The 18,063-nt window shown below is 31.5% G+C and overlaps 3 protein-coding genes across 4 annotated transcripts; 1 reads left to right on the forward strand and 2 right to left on the reverse strand.

The window, feature by feature from the left end:
• The first annotated feature begins 214 nt into the window (after positions 1 to 214).
• Positions 215 to 7,788, forward strand: LOC111699879 (tropomyosin). Of its 2 annotated transcripts, none has more exons than XM_023470635.1 (5): positions 215 to 302; positions 1,457 to 1,508; positions 1,753 to 1,830; positions 6,577 to 7,175; positions 7,510 to 7,788. In XM_023470635.1, exons 2-5 carry the CDS (start codon positions 1,473 to 1,475, stop codon positions 7,652 to 7,654), a joined length of 858 nt encoding a protein of 285 aa, XP_023326403.1. In that variant the 5' UTR covers positions 215 to 302; positions 1,457 to 1,472; the 3' UTR covers positions 7,655 to 7,788. The 2 variants fall into 2 exon arrangements, with proteins under 2 accessions (XP_023326403.1, XP_023326405.1); XM_023470637.1 differs by having other exon boundaries at positions 231 to 295.
• A 1,692-nt stretch (positions 7,789 to 9,480) lies between these two features.
• On the reverse strand, positions 9,481 to 11,596 carry LOC111699862 (putative uncharacterized protein DDB_G0292292). Its single transcript, XM_023470616.1, has 2 exons — positions 11,197 to 11,596; positions 9,481 to 9,789 (listed from the first exon to the last, which is right to left on the reverse strand). Exons 1-2 carry the CDS (start codon positions 11,433 to 11,435, stop codon positions 9,597 to 9,599), a joined length of 432 nt encoding a protein of 143 aa, XP_023326384.1. The 5' UTR covers positions 11,436 to 11,596; the 3' UTR covers positions 9,481 to 9,596.
• A 990-nt stretch (positions 11,597 to 12,586) lies between these two features.
• LOC111699863 (metabotropic glutamate receptor-like protein R) lies at positions 12,587 to 17,748 on the reverse strand. Its single transcript, XM_023470617.1, has 9 exons — positions 17,615 to 17,748; positions 17,260 to 17,506; positions 16,450 to 16,564; positions 15,785 to 15,893; positions 15,428 to 15,462; positions 14,051 to 14,194; positions 13,759 to 13,995; positions 13,061 to 13,137; positions 12,587 to 12,769 (listed from the first exon to the last, which is right to left on the reverse strand). Exons 4-9 carry the CDS (start codon positions 15,885 to 15,887, stop codon positions 12,718 to 12,720), a joined length of 648 nt encoding a protein of 215 aa, XP_023326385.1. The 5' UTR covers positions 15,888 to 15,893; positions 16,450 to 16,564; positions 17,260 to 17,506; positions 17,615 to 17,748; the 3' UTR covers positions 12,587 to 12,717.
• Between the last annotated feature and the right edge of the window lie 315 nt (positions 17,749 to 18,063).

The following is an 18,063-nucleotide window of genomic DNA, read 5'->3' on the forward strand; positions in this document are numbered from 1 at the left end:
CTAATACTGGGAATCTATTCTATATATCTTCTAACTGAGTATCTATCTATCATTGTAATTCCAGGCATTGTTTAACCATTCCTATTGTTTTTAATCAATCAATCTTTTAATGTAATATCATATCTATATGTATATATCATAAAATATAAGTAGACCCCCTGTCCTTTATACTACTGAGTTGACCCCTAGTGTGAGACAATATGCCACTGTCCCCGGCTGTTTAGGTCAAACTATACCTAACTAAAGCTGACCAGTAGCGAGGTTCTACTCGGGATAGAAAGAGATCTATATTCAGGTACCAGGTATGCAGCTACCTCAGATATTTAGTTAAATGCCAGGTGTTAACGAGATATTTAGAAATAACAAAAATACTTCTTTTTACTCCGCATTGTTTAGCTGAGTCTAGAATACCAAACTAATCTCGCAAGATTCAAACAAATCTTTTAAATGCATTGAGTTGTAAAAAATACTGATTCATTATTTTGATTTTTCAATTAAAGCTTTCCTCATCCTGAAAGAGATTGTTCTTAAAAAGTTAAAAAATGTATTGGTACAATATTCATTTCTTAATTTGATGTTAATGTAAAAAAATTGTTTCCGCGTCTTCTTCAGAAAAAGCCGAAAAAGAGGGTCCATGGAGAAATTAATAAAAGTGCAATTTAAGCTTACTGATTTTATTCAATGAGGTGTGAATAGATTTTATTTTTCAGCCGCTTTCGTATACATAAATACATTGAAGACGAATTTCGATTTCGATTTTTTATTCCTATCAAGCTTTTTAACAACATGACCATACACATAAATATAGACAAAAAAGCTTCCAATTTATATTTTTATTGTATGCTTGTAAAACTTGTATTTTGACCAAAGCTTGTTAGAAATCAAATTTAAAAGTCGTTTTGATTGCATTGATATAAAGGTCGAACTCTGTATTTATAATCTAAAGTTAAATATTTCAACAACACTCCCTGTTTTATTGTTTTAACGTTATAAATCTATGGACCATGGTGAACAAATTTTACATATAAGATTACAATTAAAATAAGTCAACAAATTGATTCTTCTTTTCCTTTAATTGATTAAAATTTATCTTTTTTAACATTAAATTTTAAAAAAAATGACAAAATTAGCACAATTGATCATTTTTAATAAGTAACTCTAGTTTCGGCCTGTTAAAAAATTTAATTTTATTTGATGATTTTTTTAAAAAAAACTTTTGACAAAGTAACGGCTAAGTTTTCACTGATTTTTCATTAAGTTTCTAGAATTTAGATCTGAACCTGGAAGAATCGTGAGATCTTAGATTTAAACTTTTCTCACCTTTCACCTTCGCACGTAAAATTCAAAAATACAATTCACAACTTTTACTTTTTATAAATGCAAATTCAAACTGCGCATTTGTGATAACTTTTATCGGACTTTATTCATTAGTGTTTATCAATTAATTTGTTTTCAGAAAACAAAAGAACAGAATGGACGCGATAAGAAAGAAAATGCAGAGCTTAAAGGAAAAATTCAATAAAAAATTAAACGATAAAAATGAAGTGATGATTCACTCATGAGACTGGTCCTAGAAGTTGGGCTTAGTTGATATTATACAAAACAATGTATTGCTGACACTCCCAGTTTTGTTCCTTTGCTTTTCTAAAGCTTCATAAAAATTTCGCCGATTTCCTGCCCCCCCCCCCCCTCTACAACCATCTTCTAGTTGAACCTTACGTAACAAATTCGTTATATTGAAGACAACTTTAGGGAGAGACAGACGGACTCTTTGCAACCATTCAGCGTTTCGAGGACGCAACGAAGGAGAGCAATAGACTAGCAGATCAGGTAATATAGCTAGGTACAATTTAGACTAGACTAATCTTTGTATTTAGACTGTACATTCGTAAATTTATAGACTGCACTGTAAGTAAATTTTAAAGCAATAAGTTATAGATATCATGCCCCAACTTTAGCTTTAAAATCAAAATCTTGAAAATATCCGTTTTATAAATTATACGGCTGTCATTTTTCTCTTTTCTTTATTTTGGTTCTAATAAACCGTTATATCTTTTGGTCAGACATAGTTTTTTATCCGTTTTACTTTATACTGCCCCATGTGGATTTAAAGGTTTTACTTTATACTGCCCCACGTGGATTTAAAGGTTTTACTTTATACTGCCCCACGTGGATTTAAAGGTTTTACTTTATACTGCCCCACGTGGATTTAAAGGTTTTACTTTATACTTCCCCACTTGGATTTAAGGTTCTGCCAATATTCCAGAAAACTGTGACTTTCGATCACAATTTGTCGGCAAATAATTTTGAATGATAAAGAAAAGAACGAACTAATCCGTAAATTAAAAGATTGTTGCCTTATAGACCATAACACGATTAATAAAAGAAACCGAATATGTTCTCACTCTGGTAAGTCCGGGGTGACCCCGTTTGAGTTATATCTATAATGCATCTAAATATATATAAAGTAGTAATCTATGTTTGTCTTACATTTCTTTGGATGTCTTATCATAACTCGCGAATTTCTTACCAATTTGCCTCAAATTGATTGTCAAGTACGCTTTTTTATCTTAGAAAACATGTCAACTAATGTGAGAAAATTTTGTTTTCCTTGTTATATTTGACACTTGTGATGTCGTGTATATTTGGTCCACTTTTGCCACCTATTGAACTTGATAATTTATTTGATTTGCCTCAAATTTCGATTGAGGAAATGTTCTCCACCATGGTTTAAAAGTTCTAAGTTGAGTATGTTGACTTTAATAGCAAAAGTTTAGTTTACAGGAAAAGGTGGGTTCCCAAGCTAGTATATGTAATTATTTATATCTATATATATAAAGTAGTAATCTCTGTTAGTTTGCTTGTATGTCCGATCATAACTTAGGAACCCCTCGACCGATTTGTCTGACATTTTGATCGGGGAACTAGGTAGAACCAGGGGAATGTTCTTAGTTTAAAGATTCTAAGTTGAGTGTGTTGACTATTGCAGAGAAAAATTAATATCCCGGAAAAACTGGGTTCCTTATTAGTAATTTCTAGTTTGGTGTTTGTTTCGTATTTTGATCCTACCTCAGGAACCCCTTGACCGATATGACCCAAAATTTTATTGGGGAACTTAGATCCACGGAAATGTTTATAGCTAGCTCTGTGTTACCATCCATCACACACAAATATCAAAATTATAGTATATACACATTTTAAAATATCAGCCAAAGGAATTGAGTCTTTGCCACAAGCTCAAATTTTCTTTGCCCTTTATCTTTGTAATAAATATAAATATTTTCACTCTTTCCCTTTTAATACTTTTACCACTTAAATATGTAAAATTATAGTTTTTAACTATTACCACGGCAATCAGAAGATGGAGATGAGATGAGATAATGAGGTGGGATGAGGTGGGATGAGGTGGGATAAGGTGGGATGAGGTTGGATGAGTTGGGATAAGGTGGGATGAGGTGGGATGAGGTGGGATAAGGTGGGATGAGGTGGGGATAAGGTGGGATGAGGTGGGATGAGGTGGGATAAGGTGGGATGAGGTGGGGATAAGGTGGGATGAGGTGGGATGAGTTAGGATGAGGTGGGATGAGTAAGGATGAGGTGGGATGAGTTGGTATGAGGTGGGATGAGGTGGGATAAGGTGGGATAAGGTGGGATAAGGTGGGATAAGGTGGGATGAGGTGGGATGAGTTGGGATGAGGTAGGATGAGGTAGTTTGAGGTGGGATGAGGTGGGATGAGTTGGGATGAGGTAGTTTGAGGTGGGATGAGGTAGTTTGAGGTGGGATAAGGTGGGATAAGGTGGTATGAGGTAGGATGAGGTGGGATAAGGTAGGATGAGGTATGATGAGGTAGGATAAGGCGGAATAAGGTGGGATTAGTTGGAATGAGGTGGGATGAGGTATTTTAATAAAAGATTAAAAATAGATTTTGATATATGTGAGACCTCATAGATTTGTGTTGAGCCACCTGAAAGCCTAAAATCCCTGAATGTTGGTCAGACTCAGATTACAGATTACAGATTACTCGGTTAAATATAAACAATGTTTATTTAAAATTTGACTTGATTTCATGTTCATGTTCATATAGAACTGTGGTGGGAAATCTTGTATTGTGCATATCGAGATCAATTTCACCAAATTTTCCAGCTCGTGATCATTTGTTAAAAGAAAATAAATACTTTGAATAGGGCTCAGTGCTCACTCTGTTTCAATGTATTTAGTATGTAATATTTCAAGTTCTCAGCTTTCCAAACACTAAAAATATTTATAAAATTTCACGCTAGATTTAAAATAACCTTCATTCTACCCTGTCCAAGTATGTATCGGGGAGGNGGGGTTACTTATAAGTATTGGGACAAAGAAAGGCCGGAGGCTGTAAACAGTTGAAGGTAAAAATCGCCATTTTGAGAAGTTTGATGGTTAACATTAATCCTTTCAGTTCTACGATGTACTACATATCATAGTTCATGTAGAATTTTTTAATATTATTTGTCATATGTCTTCTCTTTTGGATGGTTAGGTTGGATGAGGTCAAAAGAGATACTAAAGTTAGATATATGTCAGACGCACAAACTCAAACTTTCAATTTCTATATTAAAAACAAAATATGTAAAAAACTTTTAAACTTTTAGATTTTTTTCAGGTATACACATATTTAAGTTTCAATTATAACTATACATTCTGTTAAATCAAATAACCTAAGTTTGAAATATCAAAAGTTTACACCATCTGGCTGCAAAGATATAGAGACTAGAAAATATGAGGGCGAAGACTCAGTTCCTTTGAAATGTTTTGTCGGGCCCTGCAAGTTTTTAAGGACTTTATTTTAACACTTTTAGTAAATTGTTGATTTTATTTTTTTCCAAATATATTATGATATTAATATAGATAAGGTATAGACAATTATTAGGATATTTCCTATGTCCAAATGTCCAAATGAAAAAATATTGCCAAAACTGTAAAATGAACCAATGTCCAAATGAAAAAAAATATTGCCAAAATTGTTAAATGAACCAATGTCCAATCGTGCGAATTATCCAATTTTAAATTGTGTTCTTCAGAGAAATTGAAAAATTTAATTTTTCCTGGAATTTTAAACTTTAATATAACAATGTTCTATCTATTTTTATCTAGTTTTACCGACATATTTTTCAACAGGACAGATAAATAGAGAAGGGCAACTTACTAAACTAAACTGTATTTAAAGATTTAATACGGGAAAGTAAATGACCCTACCCCCTACCCGCCATGCATGTCTCTGATTTTCCTGTTTATTATTCCTGATTTCTTGGCTTCTAATCATATAAGTAATGAAACGTCAATTAAATATTTGAAGTAACATTTTTTCCTAACTAACTAGTAATTAATTCATCTCTTATTATTTCCGTCGCAGCATATTAAATTCATCGAATCCTGTTCACCCCCCACACCCCACCCTATCTCGTAAACCCAATTAGGGTTCCCTTCTTATCTATACATCCCTCAAAACTTGTGCGAAATCTGAGCCACATTCGTTAAAATTGCCTCTGGGGAATTTAAGCGAGTGCTAGAAATAGAATAAAAAACAGTTGAACCATTTCGATCATTTTAATAATGTACTGCATTGCATATATAGATAGATAGATAGATAGATATATTTGGGCTAAAATCACAATAAATAATTTTCAAATAAATGATTCTTTGAATTCACAATACTCTCTCTGCACGTAGTTCCCTAAGTCGCCTGGGCGTCGTGATGAATAGATTAAAATGTGAGTAATAATATTTTCTAAATTCATTGGATTTTTTACTTCCAATTCCTGATCAGAGATTATTTTACTATTACAGTTTAGGAAAATTATTGTATTATTTTACTATTACAGTTTAGGAAAATTATTGTATTATTTTACTATTACAGTTTAGGAAAATTATTGTATTGATTGGGATTTATCGACCCTATAACCATTTAATTCCCAGTTAAATTTTACTATTACAGTTTGGGAAAATTATTGTATTGATTGGGATTTATCGACCCTATAGCCATTGAATTCCCAGTTAAATTTTACTATTACAGTTTGGGAAAATTATTGTATTGATTGGGATTTATCGACCCTATAACCATTCAATTCCCAGTAAAATTTTACTTTTTCTTAATATATATTTGCGTAATAATAAATATCAGCATACATTTTTGTCAAATTGAAACAGTAAACGACTTTTTCCCCCTATACGCCTTCAATACGCCGACATAGTATTACTTGTACTACCTATTATCTTAATGAATAACTTACTGGGTGTCCAACTAAACACGATAGTTTATAAATATTAAAAATATTTTTAAGATTAGCTCTACCAGATGCAATACAAAATAAAAAAGCTCTTGTACATATGAACTGTGATTATTTTCTTATTTCTATATATGTAAATTTGTAATCACTGTACTTGTTTATCGTAAAACATGTATTGTATAGTGTATAATGTATGTATACTACATATACTATACACATGTATAGGTTTCTTAACGTAAAATAGTTCAAAAAGCTAAAATAAAATAAAAAACCCGACAAAGACTTTAAAGATTTATATCAGTATTTTTCAAGGCTGATGTCGATATCCGAGACTACGGAAAGAAAGTTCACAACCTTGAAATTGAGTTTGATGAGACGAATGATAAGCTGACCAAGGCCACCGAATCTCTAGAAGAGAAGGAAAAGCAGTTGAAAGAGGTCGAGGCCGATGTCGCTGCACTGGCTCGTAGGATCATGTTGATGGAGGAGGAGGCAAAAAAATCCGACGAAAACCTTGCCGGTACCATCACAAAGCTGGCTGTAACCTCAAAAGAGGCCGATAACATTCTGAAGAAGGTGAAGGTATTTGAATCTAAGTGCATGAACAACGAGGTGACTATCGAGGAGTATGATAAAAATCTCCGACAGACAACCAAGATGGCCTCAGATAACGAACAGAAGCTGGACGAATTAAGTCGAAAGCTTGGAGTCCAAGAGGATGAGCTAAGGCGTGCTATTGAGCGTGCTGAGCTGGCTGAAAAGAACCTAAAGAATATTGAAGATGAGCTGCAGTTGGTCGGAGAGAATATGAAGCAGCTTGAGATGTCTGCAGAGAAGGCTGTAGAGAGGGAGGAGAAACTTAAAGATAAAATTCTTTCAATCCAACATAAATACAAAGCTGCAGAGGGCAGGTGATATTACTTTTTATGTTCTTAACGTTAACGTTAGAATGATTAATAATTTTTTCTAGATCAACTAATGGTAAACCCAATATTTTAATTAGGCATGATAATACTATAAACAACTTTAAAATCAATAGATTTTGTCTTAAAAATTTGAACGACTAAAAGCAAACATTTTTCAATTGATAAATTGTTTTCAATTTATGACACATTGTAATTAACTTTAGCGGAGCTAAGTGAATACATTCTATGAAGAATGAGTTTAGTTTTCTTTATATTCTACTTTACTAGTAAAATTAAAATAACTTCTAAATTGCAAAAAACTGTATTTGCATCTGTTAAGGTTTGAGTATGGAGAGATGAATATAACCAAGTTGAACCAGAGAATTGATGATATTGAAGATGAGATCTACAGAGAGAAACTAAAGATTAAACGTTGTGCTGACGAGCTTGGTGACACTTTCGACGATATGCTGACTAATTACTAAACCTGGATTTGATCTGACCACAATAGTTTAACGTCAAATAAACTTTATAACTCTCTGTCTGATTTATATAGTTTCGTAAATCTTTTGTATTAAATACAATTTTGCACAAACAATATACATATTCCCAATCTTGATTGGAAAGTTCCATTATTTTTGGAATTCATTGACAGAGCTGTACTCCAAAACGCGGATTTAAGGTTACATAACCACTGATACAGAATCCTAACAGTAAAAATAATTCAAAGAAACATCATTGTGAATTATTATTTTATTGGAAATTACTTAGAAAACCCTGATTTTAAAAATAAGTTTTAGAATTTAATAAGTGATATCCTCAAATACTTTGATAATTTAAAAACTTAATTTGACACATTTTATAAATATTCTTCACCGAACCTCCCTCCAGACCCCACCCTTGCCCAACTTGCATCAATTTTGAAATTATGAAAGTGTGAATTTGGTTATAATCTCGAAAATTAAGAATAATTTATTGGATTAGAATATACAGTGTCCCATACAAAGAGAATAAAATATATATTAGAGGGGAATTTACTAGAAAAAAGTGTAAAACGGCCATTTTGTTGTGCTGTTTCCATACTGCAGGTGTACTTCACATATTTGTGCTATATAACCTTTTGGGCCCTGGAATATCATTTTATAGAAAATCTAAAATAATGTTAAAAGAAAACCAAAATATGAAATAGGCTGGTTTCATAATTGACCAATGATCATTTCACATAGACTCTATGCCTTTCACTTTACAAACGATGATTTTCCGTTATAACTATAAATCAAATGATGTTTTTTATTCACCTAATTCATTATAAAGTTTATTTAACAGCTTTAAAAGTTCGAAATTGAAAAGAATAGTCTAGGGAACATACTGTATTAATGTACTCTACTGCATATAATTTGTCAACATTTACATGATTTGTACACTTTGAACTCCCTTTCAGGCTGAAAGGGACTGAAAAAATTCATACCGAGAGATTCTCACAATTCCCCTCTAATATATATTCTATTCTCTATGGTCCCATATCATATTAGATAATCTCCAATCTTTAACGTCAAAATATGCACATAATACTCAAAAAATCTAGCATTTTCTAAGAAAAAATTCCTATTAGCTTTATTAAAATTTTAAAGATGATTAATTTTTTTTTTAATTTTCTGATTTGTCCCCCAAATCGAAATTTAGACCCATTGACGCGGTCTAATTTGATGTGGGACACCCTGTAGATGAGTAAATATCAAACAAATATTAATTTTTAAAATTCACTAGTTTTTTTTGCCATTTTCATGCTATTTACTGAACATTCATTCGATTATTATTCTTGGATGACTTATGCACGAAAGTCAAGAGTAAAAAAAGAGCATAATCACGTCAAACATAAGTAAATTGCACTTAAGATTGAAATCTGAAGAGGAAGTGTTCGCGAATACCCCCTTTCATTTTTTGCGAACACTTCTTTTGAATAATTTTAATCATAATTCCTGAAAGAACTATTGACAAGAACAAAAAAATTTTGAATTTCTAATATGTAAAACCAGAGAAATATAGAATTCTCATATATAAAATCAAAACCAGAGGAGATACAAGGGTACACAATTGTATATAGTAGTGTCGCATATGTTTAATTCTTATCCTTTTGTCTAGTTTATAGTTAAACGTAAAAATACATGTTTAATGTATTTGCCAAAAGTTTTAGCAAGTAAAATATAGTACAAAAGTTGCCCAACAATGATCGAAAAACCTTGTATAATAAATATTTTCTAGGAAATAACATCGTGGTTTTTACCATATTTTTATTTTAATACGACTTCTATTGCAATTATTTTTTTATTAGAAATTCTTCCTTCTCGAAAAAAATTCACATGTTTACATTGAAATATTGTCTGAAGTCAAGATTTATTTGTTTTGTTTTGACCTGAAAGATTTATTTTACCAAGCTCTAAAGCTTCTCCCGTTATTATTCATATTTTGATTATTGTCATTATTGTTGTTATTATTGTTGTTATTGTTGTTGTTATTGTTGTTAATGTTAATATTGAGATTGACCGCCAGCATTGCGTTGAGGAAGAGGAGAAGGAAGTTAATGAGACCAAACAAAGATCTCTTCTGCCGATGTAGGTTCCTGAATTAATACTTAAATCAGAAATAATTGTTTTAAAATATTTTCCACAATGTTATGTTGTTTTACGATAATTTATAAAATGTATAACAGTGCTTAGAATTCATTTGATCGTCAAGTCAAGTCCCTGGGATGCCCGGATCCGTAATATTTCTATTCTTTGGATCCATGGATCCGCAATATTTTAAGTCCCTGGATCCACGTATCTGTAATATTTTAAGTCCCTGGATCCACGGATCCGTAATATTTTAAGTCACTGGATCCACGTATCCATAATATTTAAAGTCACTGGAATCACGGATCAGTAATATTTTAAGTCCCTGGATCCACGTATCTGTAATATTTTAAGTCCCTGGATCCACGGATCCGTAATATTTTAAGTCACTGGATCCACGTATCCGTAATATTTTAAGTCCCCGAATCCACGGATTCGTAATATTTTAAGTCCCTGGATCCACGGATCCATAATATTTAAAGTCACTGGAATCACGGATCAGTAATATTTTAAGTCCCTGGATCCACGGATCCGTAATATTTTAAGTCCCTGGATCCACGGATTTGTAATATTTTAAGTCCCTGGATCCACGTATTTGTAATATTTTAAGTCCCTGGATTCACGGATCCGTAATATTTTAAGTCCATTTATCCACGAATCTGCAGTAAATATTTTAGGTCACTGGATCTACATATCCGTGATATTTTAAGTCCCTGGATCCACGGACCAAATACATAAAATTGTTGAAGTGTCCACTGACAAGAAATTATTAAAACCTTCCTGATCTCTTAATGGTAAATCACGCATCTGAATTCGGATTCATTAATAAGAGATTGGATCCTGGATCACAGTGCTGATGATGTTCTTTAGAGTTTAAAAATTGAATACTTAACATTTTTTAGTTACTCTGAAACATACCTTTTGAAATCATTTGCAAAGCAGAATAATTTTTAATCAAAAATACTTTTATGTTTTTAAACCTTATCTTTAGATCTCAATAGCTCTATTCTCACTTCTATTCTAGCTGAATATAATCTTGTGCACATGTTTTTCATAAAATTTGAAAGTAAATGTTTATATATTTATAAATATTGATTTTAAACATCTAATTGAATCAACAACAAAAAGACAGCTGAAGGTTTGTGTCAATTATTTTTCTGTTAGTGTACAGAGATTTTAATTGGGAAAGTTTGAAAAAAAGAAAGTTTAATGGTACTCATATTCTTGGATTTTGTATAAGCCAGTTGGCTGACAATTTTTAACAGTTGCGCTTCAAATCTATCCCAACTTTATTAACAGCTATTGTTTCAATTTTTTAAAACGTTGAATTTTCTTTAATTGAAAAGTTCGCAAAAATACTGTGAATGCACGAAAGAATATTGTGGCAACATTTTAATTATTTAAGTATCAATTACCTTGTTTCTTTAAAAAGTGTTTGAGTGTCCAGGTCAGATGGTATGTCTGATTCTGTAGTTGGGAGCCGAATGCTTGAATCAATTTCAGCCATTAAAACTTTTTCCGCCAAACTTGAGTCTATCTTTGACACCTCAGAAGGCATTCCCATGTCAATTTTTTGGTCATTTATTGTGTAATCCTTAGATGTAGAAGAAAATTTGTCTATGTTTGTCATTTTCTCTTGATCTAGAGAAAACATATGTTTCTTTGCATTGTTCTGCACTATTATAACACTAGGATTGTCTAACAACCTCTTTTTTAGATCGAATGTTTTGACTTGCGTGCAGTGTATTCTGAAAATACTCGAATAAATTATAAATAAAGGGTGTTTAAAAAAACACTTTACACTTTTTCCTCTCAGAGGCTTAATTTTTACCCTATCATAATGAAATTAATATCACAGTTTCTGTGAGGTGTAAGGATTATATAAAGAAAAAAATATTGGATTTGGTGAACCCTGCTCTGAATAAATGCGCTTTTTATCTTTTGGGGATGGAACTGATTAGCGGGAGAGCCTTTTCCCACCTTACAGCAGCTTCAGTTGACAGAGATTTTTCATTTCTTAACCTTGCAACCTTCATTTTTATTATGCCCCAATTACTCTCAATTATAGGCCGGACATTGTTAAACATGGTCTTATCAGCTTATATACAGTAATGGTCTCCGGCATCTGTTTCACCTTGTTGAAGGAGAAGTGAAGAAACTGGTTCTGCATTCGCCTGGAAATTGTGGGATACAGTATCCTCCTAATAGGTGTTGGGTCAGATTACCTTTACCCTGAACTTGTAATTTAGTAACTAACAAAGCTATTCAGGGTTTTAGGGTTTTATTGGATACCTTTGAACAGATTCTTGTCATTTTAAAGCCAGTTCTGGACCATTCTTAGCTTTGCAAATGCTTATTTTGCACGTAGGCTGATCAGTTCTATTTCCAAGAGACAAAGATTATTTATTTAAAGCAGGGTTAACCTAATCCGATAATTTTTTACCACGTTATTGTCCTAACATCTCAGAGACAGTGAATTAATTTCATTATGATCAGGTAAACATTGAACCTCTTGGGAGAAAAAAGCGTGAAGTATTTAGTTGTTTTAATTTACTTATTTTTAAATTATGGTTGTAAATCATATAATACAACAAAAATGTAGAAAAAACATTAATTCTAATTTTCTAATCCTTATATCTTTGCAAACGTATTCCTTTGATATTTTAAACTATGAATTCTGTTAAATAGATAAAGTATGAAAGTTTTACACTATCAAGTTGTAAAGCTATAAGGATTAGAACATCTAATTTTGTGGCGAGTTGAACCTTAAAAACTAAAACAAATTTTTACCTGGAAGAGAAGAAAAGAATTATTAAAATAGAAAAGAGAACCATCTTTTCTCTCTTTATATTTTTTCTATTCACTTTGCCTTTTTCTCTAGCCTCCCAATCTTCTTGAACCACCCTTTATGTAATTAGCTTTATTTAATCTCGTCCCTACTCAATAAAGCACTTGTAGCTCTGTAAGCACGATCTTCTTAGCCCTAATCTGCATTATATATTTAATCAAATATAAAGTTATTAAAGATGAAATTATGATTATGTATTAAAAATTGAAGCAAAGGAATTGAGTTTTTGCCACAAGCTCAAATTTTCTAATCCCTCTATCTTAGCAACTTGACGGTGTAAACCTTTTATATTTCAAAATTAGACTATTTAATATAACAGAATTTATAGTCTGAAATATCAGAGGTCTACAACATCAATTTGCAAAGATATAGTGATTATAAAATCAGAGTTGGTGTCAGAAACTCAATTCCTTTTATATCAATCAATTTACCTATAAATGTTCAATATATCTAAAGGATGGATGCACATCCAATCTCCAACTGCAAACCCAAACCCTAGCTTCGTTATCTTAACAAAAAGTTATGAGATGACCTGTATTGCTATATTAAAGGGACTGTAAGCGTAGTTTCAGGTGACCCTTCATGCGAAGATGGCAACACCTTTTTAATACGATACCCTTGAAAGCTTTGTCTCTCCAAGTATGAATTTTATTTTTTAACATTTTTTAACATTATGGTTAGAACTGATGAGGGTCAACCCAGACCGAAATATATTTTCAATAAAATGTGGAACTATACATTTACGTTATTTACTCTACAGAGGTTTGGTTTATATATATATATATATATATATGTTTTTGTTTCTTCTAACTGTTTATTTTCATTTGCAGTGACTTGAGCATTTCTTGTTTTTAAGAAATGAAGGAAAAGCTTACAGAGATAAACACTTTTTGAGTCAGAAAAACGAAGGTATCTTCCACATTTTTTATCAGAGGTTTAAGGGAGCCTTTGTAAATCGAGCATTGTCATCTTTGCATGCAGCTAGGGTCACTTGAAATAATGATTACTGTCCCTTTCTTCAAAACCACTAAAACAATTCAAATGTACATGACAGAGAAAACTCCACTGTCTCATAAGTTCTTTTTTTAATTGAGTAGCGGTCTTCATAATTCGTTTATTCCTAACCAACCTCTGAACGATGGTCCGCAGGTTCTGTCTTCTCCGGGTTTAAAAATAGACACAAAAGAAGTTTCATACAAGATGATTCTTCTTTTTCTCGATTATGAACTGTTCGTCCAGCATAGTTCCAGCCATTAAACCATGAACTAGATTTATTCCTTGAATATTGGGTTTCATCTGAAGATATCAAAACTGGGAATGATCGCTTTGCGTTCCCCATATTTTCAGCGTTAGCACTCTCGGAGATCTTAATATAATTTAATCAAGTAAAAACTCTTAATTTAAAATCTATTTTTGCTTACCTGGTTGTTATTGTTAACATTATCATTGTTATCGTTGTTATTGTTATTGTTGTTGTTGTTATCTATGTTCGTAATGACGTTGCTGACTGCTGTGGCAGCAACAACCATGAAAGTTAGAAACCCTGTGACAGAAAACACGCTCTCCTAACCAAAGATTTAGAATAATTAGACCTGTAAAGAGATTAAGTAAGTCTTTAAAGGGAGTGTTCGCGAAAAATGAAAGGGGGTAAAGGCTAAATGCGATAAAAAAGCGCTTTTGATCTCCACTAATCTTACTTCTATCTGTTGCGTCTATAAGGAGAAAATTGTTAAAGAAGTCTCATACCGAATAACATGGCGTCCATGCAAATTGAGAAAATTGCAACATACGACTTAGACCGTAAAAAAATCAATTTAATTTCAAACAGATCATTCCGACATTACAACCTATAGTCATCGATTATCTTTCTGCATTTATATATAGTTGATTTTTCATAATATGTTTTAATTGTTATGATCTGAGAAATACTTATAAAAACGTTTATTCCTGTTTCGAGGATTTTTGGTAATGAAGACGACATTTTCATATTTTCCAGGAATGTTCGAAAACAAGTTGTAAGTTAAATATTATTTTTAAAAAAATCAAAACTAGTATGAAATATTAAATATATACAAATGTGGCGAAAGATAATCGATGACTATAGGTTGTAATATCTGAATGATTTGTTTGATATTAATTTGATTTTTTACGGTCTAAGTCGTATGTTCCAACTTCCTCAATTTGTATGGACGCTACGCTCTTCGGTATGAGACGTCTTTATCAATTTTCTTCTTATAGACGCAACAGATAGAAGTAAGATTACTAGCGATCAAACGCGCTTTTTTTATCGCATTAAGCCTATACCCCCTTTCATTTTTCGTGAACACTCCCTTTAATGAAAGAGCATTTAAAACTATTTTTACAAGGAATACTTTTGAGAATTTCGTTGTTATTCTAAATTAATGTTTATGATCACGCATATCCTTCTAAACAGTTCTTGGATTTTAAAAGCTAACAGGAAAAGGGTCAAAATATAAATAACGACTACGTCTAGGCCCCCACTGCAAAGTTTGACTTAAAGAAGAGCACAATTAAGAAAGGTTGAAAGGGGTCATTAAAAATCACGTACAGTAAAACCCATAAATCTGTGGAACACTTATCAAATAAATTGGGTCTGTGTACACTGCACAATTTATGTTTTAATATTCATTTTACTAATTAAAAGCCGTCTTCTTATTCCACATTTTTAATAGCCCCTGTGTAGATAATATTCGCCAAGTTGACATATATTGAGACTAACATTTTCTCTATATATTAAGGTCGTTGAACCATGATTTGCAGATCGTTCTAATCATTACCTGTTGCTCTACACAAACTGGAGCTGGGGTTACAACTAAATATATAAAACTATGAAACATTTAATTTGATAATTCCGACAATAAACTAGGAACAAACTGAATCTTTAACATTTTTATGTACTGAAATATTAACTCGTTTTTTGTGTATTTTAATACATTTTTTTTTTAACTTTTAAAGTATAATTCATATTTAGAAAAGAGAAATTGCGACTTTTCATTATATTTATACGACTATTTCAATTCTATGACATTTATTTGAATATGTGTACGTTTGCAAATATATTATATTTGTATTATAATTTATAATAATTTACTTTTAATTGAAAATGTCAAGAATCAAGATCCTCGAGTGTTCACCTTTATATTTATGTCTTGATTTCTTGCTACCAGAGATAAGTTTAAGCTCGGAGAACGGGAGAAAAATGAATCCCAGGGCAAGAGTAATAATTCCGATATTCATCTCATTCTGGGCAAAAACTACAGTGAAACCCTTAATAACGAATACATCGGAAAAATTTATCAAATGTCGTCTTGAAAATTTTTCAATGAGTTTTATACTATATTACGTAAATCTCAGTATTTGCGAAAATAAATGAATAGCCATGAATATGCGAGAACAGTTTTAAAGAGTTCCATATAATCATTTAATTAAAAAACTAAATATCTGCAACATTCCATTATCAGAAATTTGATGAATTCTTTCCATGTATTCATTATAAAGGGTTTCACTGTATTTGCGTAAAGTGCATAGGTAGTAAAATTCATATATCTAAGGGAAGTTAAGGAATTTTGCTTTTAAAAGTAATAGATATAAATGTTCTTTGAAATTGATAAATTTGAAGTTTTAAAGTTTTTTTATATGAGGTGTGCTAAAGAAGGAATTTTTGACGTCCATAATACATGGTTTCCAAATGAAATCTATATGTTTATCAACTGGCTTACTTAATGTATCAGAATTATTTTAAAGATAAAGAATCATTTTGATAAAAGTTTTTCCCATCTTACATTGTAAAATTACAAACCTTTAAATTGTACAGTCGTGAGAGCTTATGTTGTACATGAAGGATATATTCAATTTGTAAACAAACAAAATCAGTTTATCTAGATTATCAACACCGTTCCCAAATCTCGCTTTAGCTGAAAAACAAGTTTAGATACATTTTAAAGGATCCCGAATTGAAAAAGAAACTAGCATAATTTGAAGATAAACTTGTTACGAACTATTTGGTTCTAAGTGCTCATACCATCTTTAGTTTTTATTTTCTCTTTTTAGTTTAGTTTGTTTTTTGATTTCCAAACTATGAAGAATATTTAAGGTATCTTCGGAAACCTGAATTGACTTAGAATATATAGAGAGGAATTTACTAGAAAAAAGTGTAAAACGGCCATTTTGTTGTACTGTTTCCATACTGCAGGTGTACTTCACATATGTTGGGCCCTGGAATATCATTTTATAGAAAATCTAAAATTATTGTTAAAAGAAAACCAAATTATGAAATAGGCTGGTTTCATAATTGCTCAATGATCATTTCACATAAACTCTATGCCTTTCACTGTACAAACGATGATTTTCCGTTATAACTATAAATCAAATGACGTTTTTATTCACCTAATTCATTATAAAGTTTATTTAACAGCTTTAAAAATTTCGAAATTGAAATGAATAGTCTAGGGAACATACTGTACTAATGTACTCTACTGCATATAATTTGTGAACATTTACATGATTTGTACACTTTGAACTCCCTTTCAGGCTGAAAGGGACTGAAAAAATCATACCGAGAGATTCTTTTAATTCCTCTCTATATATTCTATTCTCTATGACTTTATACCTGAACAGAGCCATTGGTATGCAGATAAAGAAAATTTATCCACAACTTCTCTTCTCCGTCTAGAGTTAGTTACTGTGATCATGAACACATTGTCATTATCATTGTTATCATTGTTGTTGTTGTTGTTATTGTTGTTGTTGTCGTTGTTGTTGTTATTGTTGTTGTTTATTGAATTTATTGCGTTTATCGCCGAAACTACGATATTAGTTGATATCCCTATAAATGTTAAGAAATCCAGAACTCCTCCCTAAAATTTTTCAATAAAATAATTAAAATTATTAATGATTAACTATTTCCAAAAAAATAGTTAAAACCAACAACTATTTTTGTATTAAAAACTGTTTAAAAAGAAAACCTGTGGACTTCCGCACTCGTCAGAGCTTAAATCAATTTTTTTGAAGTAACTATAATTACCTATACTATTTCAAAAACGTTTTATGATCAATCTTTTTTTAATGTATACATTTCATCTTTTCAATATAATCAGGACATGCAGGAGGAACTTGGCCATCTAGTTGATGCCATTGAAAAGAATTTTTTCATAATACTTCATAAATTCCTCCATGAAAATTGTTCTTTTTGTAAAGGGTTTCAAGTTAATTTGTTCAAAAAAGATTTCCTTAGTCTCGGCTGTTCTTGTAGTAAGTCCCAGGCTGGATAAGGTTTACTTGTCTCCAATTGAACTGCTGATGCTACCAATTCTTTATTTGGAAATCCGACGGAGCAAGATGCACTGGAAAAAAAGATAAAAATATAGATTTTTGTGAAGACGTTTTTTAACAAACCAGACGTGTAAAGAATATT

The sequence above is a fragment of the Eurytemora carolleeae genome, unplaced genomic scaffold (genome assembly GCF_000591075.1).
Source record: "Eurytemora carolleeae unplaced genomic scaffold, Eaff_2.0 scaffold330, whole genome shotgun sequence".
Classification (NCBI taxonomy): domain Eukaryota; kingdom Metazoa; phylum Arthropoda; class Copepoda; order Calanoida; family Temoridae; genus Eurytemora; species Eurytemora carolleeae.